Below are 16,078 nucleotides of genomic sequence, written 5' to 3' on the forward strand. Positions count from 1 at the left end.
GGGAAGGACACAGACAGCGTCGGAAACCCACCGGGTGGGGCGCGAGGGGGCAGGAGGGCCCTCCTCCGTCCGCTCCGTGCACTCGGGCGGGGTCCCTCCATCCAGAATCATCCGAATCCCAGCGGCCTCAGTGCTCTGGAGCCTGCCTTCCTGAGGGGCTAGGCCCTGCCTTAGCTGCCGCCACCTTCCCCTCTTCAGCCGTATTGCTCGTTCTGTTCTTCAAACTCCCTAAAATATTCCTTATCGATATCAGCGGAAGACAGATGGCAGGCTCTCAAATGGGGGTGATTTGAGGATAGTCTAATAAGGAAACGATTTACAAACACGGCGTTTAGGGCCTCTCACAAGGGATGAAGCAAGGCCTGTGGCTGCCAGCGGCGGGGAGCCTTTATCTCTCCCCGAGATCTGGAACCTGCACGAAATATCTATAGGAAGGCCCCCTTCCTGACAGGAGCTATCGAAGGGATTCAGGCTACCCTAGAAATACCCAGTGTGGTGTGGGGAGCTATAACTGGGCTCCCTCTTGCCACACCGTCTTGTCTCCTGATGTCCTGTAGGTGCTCCCCACTGACCAAATCCTGATGATTGATTGATACTTTATTTATTTGAGAGAGTGCGTGTGCATGTGCAGGAGAGGTGGGGGGGGGAACAGAGGGAGAAGGAAAAGCAGACTCCCTCCCTGCTGAGCGTGGAGCCCGAAGCCAGGCTCCATCCCAGGACCCCAAGATCATGACCCAAGCTGAAGTCAGATGCTTAATGATCAAGCCACCCAGGTGACCCCTGATGATTCTGTTTAACAGCCGCTTCTCCCACAGTAGGTGCTCATTTTTTTTAAAGATTTATTTATTTATTCTTAGAGACAGAGAGAGAGAGAGAGAGAGAGGCAGAGACACAGGCAGAGGGAGAAGCAAGCTCCGTGCAGGAAGCCTGACGTGGGACTCGATCCCGGGGCCTCCAGGATTACGCCCTGCTGCAGGGGGCGCTAAACCGCTGCACTACCGGGGCTGCCCAGTAGGTGCTCAATTAATATGTTTAAGGTTGTGTGAATGTATTAAGCTAGCATGTATTTAGAGCCTTTTCTGTGCCAGGCAGTGAGCAACACAGTCATAGACCTGCCCTCCTGGATCTCACAGCTTGTTGGGGGTCCCATGGTGGGGGGCGTGGCCACCATAGAAGGGGCACTAAACACAGTTGGAGGGGAGTCAGGGGAGGTGTCCCTGAGGAGAGATCTTCACAGTGAGAAGCAGAGGGGGAATTAGCCAGGCAAGAGGAAGGGACTTGTTCAGGGGTGATGTCTCCATTTAGAGAACAATCTTTGCTAAGGCCCAAAGGGTAGGAGGGCAGGAGGCTAGAGCCCAGAGCCCAGGTGGAGAGGGAAGTTAGCCCTCTCTCTAGTGAGTTCTGTCAGTGTTCTTGTGGAAGAACTATGGGGAAATAGAGCTGGCTCTGAGGACTGATCCGGGTTCTGGGCCTGCCTCTGTCACTGACTCACTAAGTGAGCTGTGCAAATCACTTCCCTTCAGTTTCCTCCCCTGAAGTGGGATCTTAATGCCTACCTTACAGGATTGTTGCAGTGTTGTGATTATTAAGTGGTATATGAAAACTGGCTGGATGGCTCAGTGGTTGAGCATCTGCCTTCAGCTCAGGTCATGATCCCGGGGTCCTGGGATCGAGTCCCACATCAGGCTCCCCTCAGCAAGCCTGCTTCTCCCTCTGCTTGTATTTCTGCCTCTCTCTGTGTTTCTCATGGAAAAATAAATAAAATCTTAAAAAAAAAAGTGCTAGCTAGGTACATAGTATAGACTCAGCTAATGTTTCCTTACATTGGTTTTTACTCAAGAGGAAGGGAGCACACCAGGTGTGCTAGCAGATTTTATGTGCATAATTTCCTTTGATCCTCACAACCCTGAGCATTTCTTTAGATGTCCTGCCATCCTTTAAGTTTGTTGTAAGGAAACTAGCACTCAGGAAACCTGCCCTTCAGAGGTTCCTCTGAGTGTCAGAGGAGGGGTGTTTGTGAAAGCACTCTACAGACTGAGGGTCGGTACTGGGCTGGTTGTGACTCAGTCATTATGAACATGCAGTGTCTGCTTGCACACCTCCAGTGACAGGGAGCTCACTTCTTTATGTGGCAACTTACTTTCGGGGAGCAGGAGTCTGTCCTCAACCTCTTGCCTCTCCCTCCATGCTCCTGGTCCCACGTACTCTGCCTCCTCTGAGACTGCTTTGCCCAGAGGTCAGATCTTGCCCAGTGTTAGTCTGGCTTTCACTGCTCATGCCTCGGTCATCCTGGGTAGTGGATCCTCATCTCAGGCCACAGAAATGACCTCCCTGGTGGGCAGCGTCCCAGGAAGCTAACTGTGCCCAAGTAGAGGGGCTGGGCTCTGAACCCACCTGGCTCCATACTCTGCATGCTTAGCCGCTTGCCAGGGTGAGGGCACGTCCTAAGGAGCAGCCCAGGAGCAGCAGAGGGAAGTGAGAGAGGTCACTGGAACATGCTGCCTCCATTCCATTCTCTGCCGGCTGCTTGCTAAGAAAGTAGCCACCCTCTGAGCTGAGATCCAGGAGGGCAGGTCTCTTCTGGGTATGAAGGGGCTTGCTTTCTGCAGCACAAGGGGCTGTCTGGGTGGAGAGAAGGAGTCCCTTCCCGGGAATTGCACCACTACTTTTTCATTCTTTCTACTGCTGTCTACTGTGACAGGCACTGTGGTCACACTGGGACATCAGACTCTGTTTCCACCCTGGAGGTTCCCGGGCTGGGGGCTGGAGGACCCAGTTGCAACGTGGAAGGTAGGGATTCCCAGGCAGGGCTCAGTTGAACATTCTCCTGTCCCAGCTAAGAATCTAGGTACCTCCAGCCAAGAGTCCTGATGCAGACTAAGGGATCCAGCTCCTAGAAGTTGACATGCCACCCTGTTTCTTGTGCACACCCATAGCCACTCACACAAACACACAGACTTGTAGACACCACACAGCCCTGCTGGTTGAGGGGCTAAGTCCCTGGATGTTCCTGGCACTTACCTGGCCATGCCCTCACCCAGGTGCTCTGCAGCTACTGCTCTCGTACTGACCACTCCACTCTGTCCTCCTGCTGCACCCTTGGCAGTCCGGGCTCCAGTGTCCTTGCCGCTCTGCCTGGACTCCTGCTCCGACTCAGCTGCAGGAGGACAAAGGGGCTGGACGCCAGGGGGGGAGGGAGAAGGGGGGGGAAGGGGAGGAGGGACGCTGGGCTTTTGTTCCATTCTTGGACCAGCCCTAGGAGGGAGGGAAGGAAGGAGGCGGGAGTAAGCATGGCCTTGACTGTGCATGTATCTCAGGGATCCTTGTATCTGGTTTGGGGGTTATCTGGTGCTGGGTGCACCCCTGAATAAATGCATGGATGTGAAGGTGTGCGGGTGCTGCCCTAAGGAGTCAGGCTGTAATTGGGTGGTTGTGAGGGTACAGGTGTTCCAGGGTACCTGTATATGAGCGTGCGAGTGCACTGTCCCTGACTATGTAGCATTGGGGTGGGTGTGATCATGTAGGTGTGGCGAAGACTGTGGCTCTATACTTAGAGGTTTCAGTTTCCCTCCTATCTGTGTGACTGCCTATCTGTGTTCCTGTTTGACAGCAGACATTGGCATCATAGGACTTCATGTGTCTGGTTGTCTGTCTGATATGTCCCTCTTTGTCTCTGTGATTGTTTCTGTGTTTGATATGGGTCTGTCTGTGCATGACAGGGAGCTGTGCCTTGTGGACCACATATGTCCTATGTCTGTGGCCTGGTATGAGTTGAGCTGTTTTTCAGCAATGTACCTGCCTTGGAGGGGACTCCGTGAGGTGGGGTGTGGTGGTACTGAGCAGGCCTGGTTGAGGTAGTTGAGAGGGAGGCGTCCCTGGGCCAGCCTGGCCTCCTGGAGCCAGAGGAGGCAACCACATAGGCTGGTCCCAGATCGTTTGCTGCCTCCACACAGGGCCAGAGGGCCTAGTATTTGAGAGGCAAGTTAGGAGATTTGCCTTCATGGAAGAGGACAGCCATTGGGAGGAGGTTGCTTTGACAAAAACCCAGACCGGCCCAGGGCACTTGGGGTCAGGTTCTGAAACTGCCATGACTTACCATGCAGCCCTAGGCAGATCACTGCCCATCCCTTGGCCCAGCTCTTCATCTTGGCAATAGGGGTTGCTCTCAGTTCCTGCTGTGCCTTATCTCATTGGGTTGCTGTGACACTCAGGAGGAGGCTTGTAAGTGAAAGCCACGTGCCACATGGAGTCAGTGAGGCCGGGGTGCTACAGTAATGTGACCCGGCCTGCTCAGGCAGGCTGAGTTTGTGGACAGAGCTGTGATGGGGTCACTGTGATGCTGCCAAGTATGTGTCCTGAGGCCAGAGCCTGTTTCTGGTACCCAACGCCAGGGAATGTTTTATCTCCCTTCTCCCTAAAAAAGGAGGGTGTGTTGCCGTGTGTCAAAGGGTATAAGAGATTCAGGCACCTTCATATCTGTACTTGGGAAGGAGGACCCTGGAGCAGGTAGAGGGTAGGCTCCACCTGGTGGAGGCTGCACCCTTGAGGTCCAAGAAAGGAAGGAAGGAGTGGGAAGGGGAGGGGCTCTGTCTCTAGTTTTCCTGTCTGTCCTCCACAGACAAGGGGAAGAGGTGGGGATGGCATCAGGAAGTGGGGTTCTCAGTGACTCCTCAGGTCAAGGGCCAGAAGCCAGTACTGGCCCCAGCTGTGGACGCAGCTGAGGGTGGAGACAGGACTGGCTGTCTGCGCAGCTAGGGGATGGCCTCCATCATCCCTCCATCGTTTGGGGTGAGGGAGGCAGCTAGACTGCCTCTGCACTGGGGACATGGCTACAGTGTAGGGCCCTGGTGAGAGTGGGATGCTAACTAGCTGTCCAGCCCCCTCTACCTGCTCCTGGAGACTCTGAGATCTCAGGTTGCCCAGGTGTGGCCACAAGCCAGGGATATCCTAGTCAGGGGCACTGATGGGACAGGGAAGGGCTGGAAAGGTCAAATCCACTTTCCTGGGTGGGTCAGCCAGAGGCTGGAACGGTTACCGGGGCATTTTGGGTAGAGCAGTGTGTCCCATCCCTGACTCAGCTGTTCAGAGTTTCCCTTATACTTCATACCCGGGGAGAGGCAGGAGTTGACCTCTGCCTCAGGAAGGGATGCGCTTGACAATTGTTCCATAGGAGGACAGGAGGGCACATCTCCTCCCAGTTCCCAGAGGGCAGTCCTAGAGGTTAATGTGGGGGGCCCAGTCTGGATTCCAGCATCTGGGAGGGATTTCTTTTTCTTTCTTCCAAGAAGGTGCCAGAATTTCCTCAGACCCCAAGAGTTCTATCCAGAAGACTCCTGTTTGGAGAAGGGATACATCCCTTGGCTCCTAGGAAGCACCTCAGAAAGTCTCCATATGGCTGTGAGGGGACCTGCTAGTTCTGCCACCCAGCCCTGCGTCAGACCCAAGAGGCCTTCCCATCTGCCTTGCCATTCTGGCTGGTTGTGGAAGGCATACATATACTCAGGCTGGAGCTTGGGCGCGGTTCTGGCTTTGTCCATTCTAAGCTGTGTGGCTTTGGATGGTCATTTACCACTCCAGGACCATCTCTCCCCACCACAATATGGGGATACTGATCCCCAATCCCAGGGCTGTTAAGGAAATCCCAGTGTCATGGTGATGCTGGGTAGGGGCCCAAGCACCCTGCGCTCTTCTATTCATTTCTGAGAATGCTTCCTCCTCAAATCATCGGCCCCAAACTGAATCCCAAACCCAGCAAACTCTATCCCTACCCTCCCACAGACCATTCAGAGACGACACATGTCAAGATGGCAGCTTTAATCATATTGGCCAAGGCCCTCAGGCTCGCTCTGCTGTAGGCTTCCTTGGCCATATGCCCACCCTTCCCAGGTGGCCACTACCCTGTGGCCACCGATGTGGAAACCTGAGGTTGTGTCAGTCTGTGGACCTCCTGGGCCTCTGTGCCACTTTGCCCTAGAAGCCTGTTGGACACTTAGGTAAGGGATAAAAGTAGCCTGAAGCCTACTCTTCTGGCCATCTCCAGCTGCTCCTGGGGACATGGCTTGGTCCCTCTCCTGGGGCAGGGCCAGTGGTGGTAGGAGGCCGGCCGGGGAGGAATGTCTCCACCACCGCAGCACCGGGGAGGAGTGTCTCCACCACCGCAGGCTTTCCTCCTGGGCTGAAAATCCTTGTGCTTTGAGACAGACAGAGATGCAGGGGGCAGAGGCCCAGCCCAGGCCCTCAAGGCAGGAAACACGCAGAGAAGTCAGTTGCCTCTGAGCAACAGGAGGACGGACACACATGGGTATACGTGGATATCCACATTCTCAACTGCCACAGGGACGTGGCACAGCCCAGAACATCGTCAAAGCTTCCAGATCAGGATACAAGGGAAGGCCTCCAGGGGAGGACCAGGCCCCAGGCCCCAAACTTTCCACAAGGAGCCCCAGGCCTGCAGGGGCATCTGCGAGGCTGGAGTCCTGACCCAGCTGGGCCTCAGGAGAGAGGGGAGCCCCCTCAGCGGAGCCCATGGCTGACAGAGGGCCAGAGCCGATGGGGAGGCCGTGGAGCCAGCTCCCAGAGCTCTCCCAGTCCAGACATGCTTGTGCCAGCTCTTTGGGGTTCCCTGGTCTCCACCTCAGGTATAGGCTGGGATAAACAGGTCTTCAGCTAGCGCCCACTCCGGTCTGTGAGAGTCTTGGTGCGGCTGCCACTCCCGCGGTTATTCATGGGGGTGGGAGCGCGGTTGGCATACGTGTCGTAACTGTTGTCTGAACATACAGAGAGCTCATCGGAGACCTCCATGCCATCGCTGATCTCTGTTGGGTCAGAGGGAGGCAGAATGTGAGTGGGGAGAAGAGGGGTCAGTGAGGATGGCTGGCTGATGCAGCAGGAAGGGGCACCTGCAGCAAGTCCTGGTCAGGCACTTGGGGGCTGATGAAATCACTGGGTTCAAGTTTGGTATTGAGGTTGGCATTCAAGGCCCTCCTTGGACTCTGCAAACACTCTGGTCACACCTCAGTCTGGTCACACCTCATCTGCTGTCCCCTGGAATTCCGTGGGAAACCATCTGCACCCTCCTGATCTTGGTACCCATGTGTTTACTCAGGCCTCTCTTGGGAATGACCTCCCTGAAAACACTTCCTCTTCTTAAAATCTGGCTCAATTTTTCTCATCTCTATTATCACCACCTCCTAAAAGCTTCTGCTGAGCATCCCCCCTGTGGTAGGATGGGGCCTTCTCACGGCCAGCCTAGCCCCTGCTTTCCTGTGCCCCATTACATCCTGTACTGTCACTATCTGTGGCTCCTACCGACTGGAGTACATCAAGCACTGGGCTGAGGTCTGGGCGTCTGTGTCCCCACTGTCTGGCACAGCACTGGACATACAACAGAGCCTCAGAAAAGGTCTGCCGAGTAGAGCTGAACCCACCCTGAGGGGACTGAGGGTGCCTTGGTGAGGCTGAGAGTCTCTGTAAAGGACTTTTTAACCTGGAATGGGCAGAGTTAGGTGAGGATTGTGGCTGGCTCCTCAGAGCCTGCACTTAGAAGATGCTAAATGAATAAATAGCCTTTGCCACTGAGGAGAGGTGGGGGCCTGGATGCACAGAACCTGCGAGGCCTAGGGGCTGGCCTCTTTCCTTCCATTCATTCTACCTGCCCCTTCTGACTTCTCTGGGCCAGGCTGTAGGAGCCTGGGGACCCCAGGTGCCTTTGATTGACCCCTCCTTCCAGGAGCTCCCCAGGGTGGCTAGAGGGCTGTGGGCCACCAGGGGAGGCACCCCAACCCAGCCTTGGTGCTCAGGGAAGGCTCTCAGGAGAGGGAGGTCTTTTCAGCCAAGGCAGGAGGAATGCAAGTACCCCATAGGCAAGAATCTGTGAATCCTAAGCACCTAAGACAGTGCCCAGCATTCATTTGTCAAAGGAATGAAAATAAAGGAACGAATGAATGAGTAGATGTTCATACCATCCTGGGAACCAGCCCCCAAACCAGTCACCCCCACTGGGGTCTCGTTCATTCAGACAGTGTTACCAAGCATACCTCTGGGCCAGGCGTGGTGCTGACCTGTCAAGCACCCTGTGAGGGAGTGCCGGTCCATTTTGCAGAGGAGGCATCTGATGCTAATGTGCTCTGGTTCTTTTATCTAGTTGGGGATGGAGCTGGGATTTGAACCCCAGTCCATCTGGCTCCCAAATATTCTTCAGATCTCTCCTCTCCTATATTCCCATACCCAGTCTCTCACATGTGTTACTGGTTTCTTTGCCTCCAGCTTCCCCCTCTTTTCTATCCTCCACACTTGTTATAGATGGAGTTGTGCTCTCCCCCAAATTCATAGGTTGAAGTCCTAACCCCCAGTACTTCCAGAATGTGACTTTATAGGGGAATAAGGTTGTTGCAAATATGAATTAGTTAACGTGAAATCATTAAGGTGGGCTCCAGCCCAATAGGCCTGGAGTCCTTATAAAGTGGGGAAATTTAGACACAGAGATGCATACTGGGAGAGCACCATGTAAACAGAGATGACTGTCTGCAAGTCAAGGAGAGAGGCCTGGACCAGATCCTTCTCCATGGCCCTCAGAATGAACCAACCCTGCCGACACCTTGATTTTGGACTTCTAGCCTCCAGAGCTGAGACTACAAATTTCTGGGTTTAAGCCACCCAGTTTGTGGTGATTGTTTCAGCCCTACTGTAAGGAGGACAAATCTGCCCATGACCATACTCTGCTTTCAAAGTGAAGCCCAAGTTCCTGACCATAGGCTTGAAGCCGAAGTGCCTCCCTAATGCCATGTGAGTGCAAGGCCACCCTTCATGCCATATGGCATGATACATAGTTCCTGGTACCCCAGTAAGCCATGCCCCCTCACTACCTCTGAACACATGCTGTTCCTGCCTGAATGCCCCTCTTTCGCTTTGCTCGGTCAGCCCTCACCTCCAGCCCACCACCCAGGCCCCTCCTGCTCATCTTTCCCATTCCAGCTAGATCACCTCCTTGCAAAATGGGCCCCAAGATCCTCACTGCCCCAGAGAGCTCTGACCATTCACTTCTGCAGCCCATTCTGGCTCGCATGCCTGTTAGAGCTCTTGTGGTACCCAATTTTCTATGTATTTGTTTATACAGCTGTCTCTTCCATCAGACTGGGAATGTCAACAGGGACTGGCAGCAAACAGGAGTAAAAAAAATCAGTATTTGTGTACAAACCAGGCAAAAAGGGGTGAACTTTAAAAGCAGACCCCCCCCCAACTGCAAAGCTGGGTGGGTGTATGTATGTCCATGTTATGTCCCTGCCAGTATGTGTTGCGTGCGAATATGTGCACACATACTCAAGTACATGTGTGGGGTGGAGATAACTGAGCCCGCTGCCTGCCCCGAGTTGCAGGCCTGCACACCTGAGAAGATGAGCTTCTCCTTCATGATGCTGACATCCCGGCTGGTCCGACGCACTGCAGCACTCAGCATGATCTGCTCAGGATTGTAGCTCCGTATGCCACCTAGGCGCCACCTGCAGAGATGGCCCATGGGCACGGGTCATTTCCCACACTTCCTTGGAGGGGAGCATCCTGCCCAATCCCAGAGCCTATCTGGATCTGGCCTGAGAGACCAGCAGGACTCTTGTCTGACTACAGATGGGGAAACTGAGGCCCAGACAAGGGCAGAACTTGAGCCTGAATCAGAGTCTACTGACTCTCAACCAGGGCTCTCCTGCCTCCCTCTTGTCCCTGGGATCCTAGATCAGGTCCCCTTGGCCCAGAAGATGGTTTGTTTGGGGTTGGTGAGTTCTGTTTTAGGTGCGCACAGTTGTACGCTGACTGAATGGGACAAACTAGGAGAGAGTTTAGCAGGCATGACTCTGACACCCATCTGTGGGGAACACACCAATCTCAGGGAGTCCCAGCTGCTGTATCATCCAGCTCCACCATCAGGGCTAGGCTGGATGAAGCCAGTGGGGAAGGCCCAAGAGGAAGTGAGAGAGGGTAGAAAGCGAGGAGGAGGCCGTGGGGGGCTTGTCTTCACAGGTTCAGAGGCAGAGGTATCAGGGTGACTTGGGTGGGCCAGAGGCTGCTCTGCTCCAATAACCCTGGAAGAGTGGCCTATTTCCTCCTGGGAGGCAGGGGCGAGAGCATTAATTGTTCTGATGGCTGAGGCAGGGGTGAGGTGGGGAATAAAATTAAGCCAGTGGGCAAGAGGTGAGGCTGTAGGGGGCGTGCAGGGGCCCGGCAGAGCCAGGAGACTCAGGTTCTGGTGCCCAGCCTGGGGCAGTTTTTGCCATTGCAGTTTCTCTCAACCAGCCCTAGATCTTTAGTTTCTGAACTTAAGACTTTTCCAGTGAACCAGACCGAAAGATTCACTGCCCCCTCTCCCTCCCACCAAGAGAAGCAGGGATCAGCTTGGAAACAAGAACCCAACCTCCCCAGGCACTGAGCCCTGCTGGGTGGTGGGGGGAGCCCAGACTCGATGAGAAATCAGTTGTTTCCAGATGGGGTCAGCACAGCAGAAATGGACAGACAGATGGACAGGCAGGTGGGTGAATGAAAAGAGCAGACAGACAGGGGAAAGCAAGAAGCAGAGGGGAAGGCAGCTTGTGCTCTGGCTGGGCTGGCTGTCCTACATGTCCTTGAGGGCGACAGGGTCTCTTATTTATCACTGTGTCCCTGGCACCGACCTCAATGCCTGCTATGTGGCAGGTGCCCGGAGTATTTGTTGAATGTATGAATGAAGGCTAGGGGGCCACAGGGAATGGTCTCCCTCAGGGTCCCCTCATCTGTCAGTCCTCTCCAGACTCCCAGGAAGACAATGTCATGGCCCTGGCTGGACACTGAGCAGGCCTGGCACCTGGGCCACCTCAGCTGCCCCTCAGCACACTGGGGCTCCAAGGGTGAAAGCCTGGCTCCCTGTTTCAGGCCCAGCACAGTGGCAGCATGTGGGGGCACCTACTGACTAAGAGGATGAAGGAAGGAGAGATGCATGTCCCTTCGCTGGGCTCTGTCCCTCAGCCAGGGAGCAGTATGTCCTCCTGGAAGCTGGTTGGTGAAGGTATCTAAACCAGGAGGGCCCAAGGCACTGGACCAACATGGGGTCTTGGATCCCCAGGACCTAGGACTCACATTGGAAATTAACATTACACCCAGGAGGAAGGTGTCAGGCTGGGGTCTCTGCAGCCAGGTACATCTAGGACAGGAAGCTCAACCACTGTGGGGTTATTCCAGGGAAAGCAAAGAGGCTACGTGTATGAGAGGGGAGTCAGAAATGGAGAGTGAGAGAGGAGAGACACAGAGAAAGTGAAGGAGCAATTTGAGAGGCAAAGCCCGAGAGGAGACACCAAGAGATTAGAAGGGAGAGACAGAGCTTGGTAGGGTTTTTGCTGGGCAGTGGTGAAGGTCCCTGCGAGCCAGCCTTGGGAGGGGTGGCCAGGCACAGTCCTTCCCCAGAGGAAGCTGCTTTGGTGCTGAGAGAGGCCTGGTCAGCAACCTGCAAGGAAGCGCTGGCTTCCGTCCACAGAAACAGCAAGGAGGACCAGAGGGCAGCAGGGCACACATGGCGAGATGGGGAGAGAAGGGAGGATCGCGGGGCAGAGAAAGGATAGCAGGAGGCATCAGGCGAGGGGAGGAGGTGTCTGGAGGGGGACCCACGAGGGACCCAGGCACAGGCTTGGTGCACAGCAGGTTTTCAGATGGAACTGGAGAAAGGGATGGCAGGGAAGAAGGAGAAAGAGGAACAGGAGAGGAAGACCACACCAGAATTACCTGATCAAGTGATAGCTGTGAGATGCCAGAGTGCAGCAGAGAGGGGAGTGGGGAGAGAGAGGAGGGACATGCGCCGGATCAGAGCAGTGTGTGACAGAGAGAGAACGTCAGTCAGGAATAAAACAGCCAGTCATTGTTTGTGGCTGGATCGGGGCCCCTGTCTGGCCCTAAACCCTCCCCTGGGCCAGCCCTCCCCTTCCCCACTGCATCACTGTCCCAGCTGCTGCCCTGACAGGCAGGGGTTCTCCAACATGGCACACCCAAGTTCTGAGTGTTGGTGACAGCCCAGGCCCTAGGGAACAGGTGAGGACACAGACAGAGAGGAGCTGAAACCCACCAAAGTCCACACAGCAAGTCATGGCAGAGCTTGGCTCTGGGCTCCCAGCTGGGTGCTTGTTCCAGAAACCACTCAGCTTTGGCTGAGGAGGATGGGCTGAGGGCCACTGGGTGGTCCTCCTTTTACCCTGAAAAGGCTGCCCAGGGCTCAGGAGGAGGTTCGACTGGCTGGGGTGGGGGCTGGGCTTGTGGGGCATGGAAGGAGGTCAGAGCCTACTCACTTCTGGAGGACGAAGATGCCAATGATGAGCATGAAGGAGATCAGGTCCGCGGTGACCCACATGAGACAGTACTCGTCTGGGGGCTGTGGACAGATGGCCCGTGGCCAGTTTTCAGTTATGTCCGGTCCATACCAGAGCTCCAAAGTGAGGGTCTGGGTAGGAGGACCCCATGTCACCCTCAAGGAAGGATGAGGGAGGACCTAGAGGGGGCTTTGGGGTTTGGGGCCTTGAGATTATATTTTGTAGCAGTGAGATCTGAGCACTGTGGGTGTGTGGGCGTGTGCATGTGCAAGTGTAGGATAAAAGAGATCTGTGTGGGCTATGTGGGGGTGCCTGGGTAGCTTTGTCGGTTAAGTGTCTGACTCTTGATTTCAGCTCAGGTTATGATGTCAGGGCTGTGAGATCAGGCACCACGTTGGGCTCCATGCTGGGCATGAAGCCTGCTTAAGATTCTCTCTCCCTTTTACTCTGCCCCTCCCTCTGTCTTCTCTCTCTCTCTCTCTCTAAAAAAAAAAAAAAAAAAAAGTCTGTGGGGAGGTCAGGGTAAAGGGGGCATATGTTAATAAGCCTGAAAGGTTTGTGTGCTTAAGGGGACTCCAAGCAGAAGGCAAGTCAATGAAAGGCAGGCAGCTGAATGTGAAGGTGTAAAGGACTAGCAGGTATGCAGGGGTGTGTGTGGAGAGGCACAGGGCATCTGTGCGGGTCTAAGGTTACATGTGTCTCCCTGGATGTGGAGTGCGGGAGCTCCCCCTCCAGGGGCCAGGGAGGGCAAAGCCTCCTGTGCAGCCAGGCCTCCAGGGCCCTCGATCTCAGGGAGACTGTGGAGGAGGGTTGGGCTGGGCCAGGAGCCCTTCTCGCTGTTGGTCAGCTCCAGTGACCTGAAAATTCGAAGGTGCTCATTGCTGTTGCCGCCAGTCAGTGAGTTCCTCCATCTCGTTCTGAGCAGAGCCCTTGGAGGTTTGTGAGGACAGTGGGCAGGTGGATGGACACACCTTCCAGAACCTAGATCTGATTCACTGACCCCGACACTGTCTCAGCTGGACTGGCTGTCATGTCCTCGGGGAGGTGGCAGTGGGAGCACAGCAGGGAGGTCACAGGCACCCCTAACCCCCTATAGCAGAGCTGGGACTGGAGCTCAAGCCTGTCAGCAGGTGCTCCATCAACCAGTTGAAAATTGGTTTTATTTGCTTTATTCTCAGACCAGCTTTTCACTTTCCCTATCCTTGTCCTGTTGTTACTCTTTTTCCCCCTCCTTTAAAATAAGACATAACCTCCCCACGCTCAAACCCCAAGTAGTAATTGACTCCCCTAGGGCCCTGAAGTGATGTTTTTCTCCCCACCCCCCAGCACCATAGTGCAGACCTCAGAGGCCACGAAAATCCTCCTCAGTGCCCTGCTCCCCACCCTTGAGACCTCACCAGAGACTGGAGTGTGGAGCCTGCCCCCCACCCTGTGCCATAGGCTCTCTCTATACATCCCCAGGTATCCTCTCTGCCCCCCCAAAATTTCCCAACTCACCATGATCCAGAGGGGGGAAGGCACCTGGGACAGGACATGGGTGTTGTCAGAGGTGACAGACGGGACCCCCGCGCACCACAGCAAGGAGAAGAGCCACGGTGCATTGACCGTGTAGAGGTTCACACTCAGGTTCCAGGATGCATAGTCCCTGTGGGGCCGGCGGACAGAGGCTGGTTGGCCCTCGGACCAGGGCCTCCAGGCCCAGTGTGGGAAATCTATAAAGCATGCCCCCCTATATAAACCTGCTGTCCTCACAACTGTCCCCAGAGAAAAGAATCTACCCCCAGAGGACCAAGCTCAGAAAACGCCCAGATCTGCCTTATGCTCTCAACCTCTACTCCTTGAACCATGAGCTCCAGTGCGTCTGGCCTCCTCTGCGTGAGCTGGGGTGGGCACCTGAGCTCCTGGCGGGACACCTGAGTGTAGCGCAGGTTCAGCCTCTGGATGTGGCCTCTCCGCAGGCTGGTGGCCGCCTCCTTGGAGCCCGATGTCTGCTGGAAGCCAGGGGCCACCCTCCGCACGAAGGGCCTCTGCCTGTTAGGCAGCCACATGACCTGCAGGCAGGAGCGGGTCAGCCTCAGATTTCTCTTCTGTCAAACCGGGTTATGGCATCTACCCTCCCAGAGCCCCGGGAAGGGTTAAAAGAGATGGGACCCGGCACACAGTGAGGCTTACATGTAATAACCATCTACAGGGGCCAGCTAGGTCCAGCCAAGGCTGTGGAATTGCTCCGGCAACAACTCGGGAACCTTCCCCTCTAGTCCCTTTGTCACAAGACTGATAACCCAGGTTACTCCGGAGGTTGCCACCGGCCTGGCATGCTGCCATAAAGTGGTTTCAAATCTCTGATCTCCAAGTAGTACACTGCAAGGATGTGGGCAACGCTTCATGAAAGTAAGTGTTCCAGAGAGCCTGCTCCTGCCCTTTGTACATTTCAAAGGGCTTCCTTGTTTCCCTCTTGTCTCCATGATGGCCCTGTCAGGAAGGCATGGGGCAGGCCATCCCCATTCTACACTGTGGAAGCTGAGGTCTAGACAGGTGGCCTGGGAGTTGATAAGGGAGTCCTGGGTTTCCCGAGGGGTGGGGCGGGGTGGGGCCGGGTGGGGCTGCTCTGCAGGGCCTCACCTGGTGCTGGGGGTAGCCAGAGCGCAGCAGGGCCTCCAGCGTGATGTTGAGGAAGCTGCCTCGGTAGGGGTGCTCCCGTGGTGGGTCACGCAGGTTGAGCAGCAGCGTGGCATTGCCCTTGGCCAGCTCCAGGAGCTCTGCTAAGCTGCAGATGGACTGGTTCTGCGCCTCCCTGTGGTCAGAGGGCGACAGGGAGCTGGCCGTCCAGAAGGGATCAGTCTGGTGGAGATAGGGATACAAGAGGCTGCCTCACCGGCTGTTGGGGCTCCTGGCTACCAAGGAGGGACACCCCTGAGCTGCCAGTGTCTGCTGGTGTTCGGGTCAGGCAAACTGATGGCTGTGGCCAGTCTAGGAGATCCCGACCCTAACTTCTCCACACCACACCCTGTTTCCTGAAAGAATCATTTGCTTGGAACTTCTCCCAGACCCCAGCACATTTTAGTAGCATTTCAGACCAGGAACCAATCTCCCTCTAGAGTTTGACAGAGTTAACAATTTTTATCTGTTAACTATTCTCATCACTGTCAACTTTTTCTATGGGGAAAACAGAATCAGAACAAGCAGTGATGACCATGATATCTGGGCTCCAGTGATAGGAGCTCACCAACCGGCCTGGTGATGAGTCACTGATGCTAGGGAACTAGGGGTCATCTGAGCTGATGGCTGCCCCATGGGGTCCCTATCTGTGTTTTCCATGTCCAGGACTGGGACAGGTATAGCCAGACCTTCAGGAACCACTGGCCGGCGTTGAGCCTCTGCAGGATGGTCCAGTTCAGCATAGAGGCGGGCTTGCGGGCGAGCTCTGGGAATTCCTCCTCCACGTTGGTGGTTCGCCGCAGGGTGTTGTCATGCATGAGGAAGGGCACACCATCCAGGCTGTGCGAAGGTGGGACCGCCAAGTCACTGTCCACCGAGGCCCCTCATCTGCCCACTGATGATCCTCCCCCAACACCCATTCACTCCTTCCCACCCATTTACAACAATGCCCATGGGAGCCAAGCAGGCTTTGCTCCTGTCTGGGCCTCAGGGAGGACAGTGGGCCGGTGGGGGACTCCCTCTGGCTCTCTGTGAGGGTGAGATGGGGGTAAGGATGGCTGAAGATGAAGGGCTGGGCCTATTCTCTTAGCAACCACAGCAGA

At 55.3% G+C, this 16,078-nt stretch overlaps 1 protein-coding gene across 5 annotated transcripts in view; it reads right to left on the reverse strand.

The window, feature by feature from the left end:
- Positions 1 to 5,799: 5,799 nt before the first annotated feature.
- The window catches only part of GDPD5 (glycerophosphodiester phosphodiesterase domain containing 5), an 86,266-nt gene continuing 75,987 nt past the window's right edge, over positions 5,800 to 16,078 (reverse strand). For 3 of the 5 annotated variants that reach the window (XM_072794662.1, XM_072794661.1, XM_072794664.1), the window contains 8 exons: positions 15,665 to 15,815; positions 14,940 to 15,158; positions 14,211 to 14,368; positions 13,815 to 13,962; positions 12,297 to 12,379; positions 11,740 to 11,754; positions 9,385 to 9,497; positions 5,800 to 6,815 (listed from right to left, as the gene is read on the reverse strand). In XM_072794662.1, the coding sequence (XP_072650763.1) occupies positions 6,667 to 6,815; positions 9,385 to 9,497; positions 11,740 to 11,754; positions 12,297 to 12,379; positions 13,815 to 13,962; positions 14,211 to 14,368; positions 14,940 to 15,158; positions 15,665 to 15,815 (1,036 nt within the window). In that variant the 3' untranslated portion in view covers positions 5,800 to 6,666. The remainder of the gene's footprint in view (positions 6,816 to 9,384; positions 9,498 to 11,739; positions 11,755 to 12,296; positions 12,380 to 13,814; positions 13,963 to 14,210; positions 14,369 to 14,939; positions 15,159 to 15,664; positions 15,816 to 16,078) is intronic. The other 2 variants (XM_072794663.1, XM_072794660.1) reach the window with 1 other exon arrangement.

The sequence above is a fragment of the Canis lupus genome, chromosome 23 (assembly GCF_048164855.1).
Source record: "Canis lupus baileyi chromosome 23, mCanLup2.hap1, whole genome shotgun sequence".
In the NCBI taxonomy this organism is placed as follows: Eukaryota; Metazoa; Chordata; class Mammalia; order Carnivora; family Canidae; genus Canis; species Canis lupus.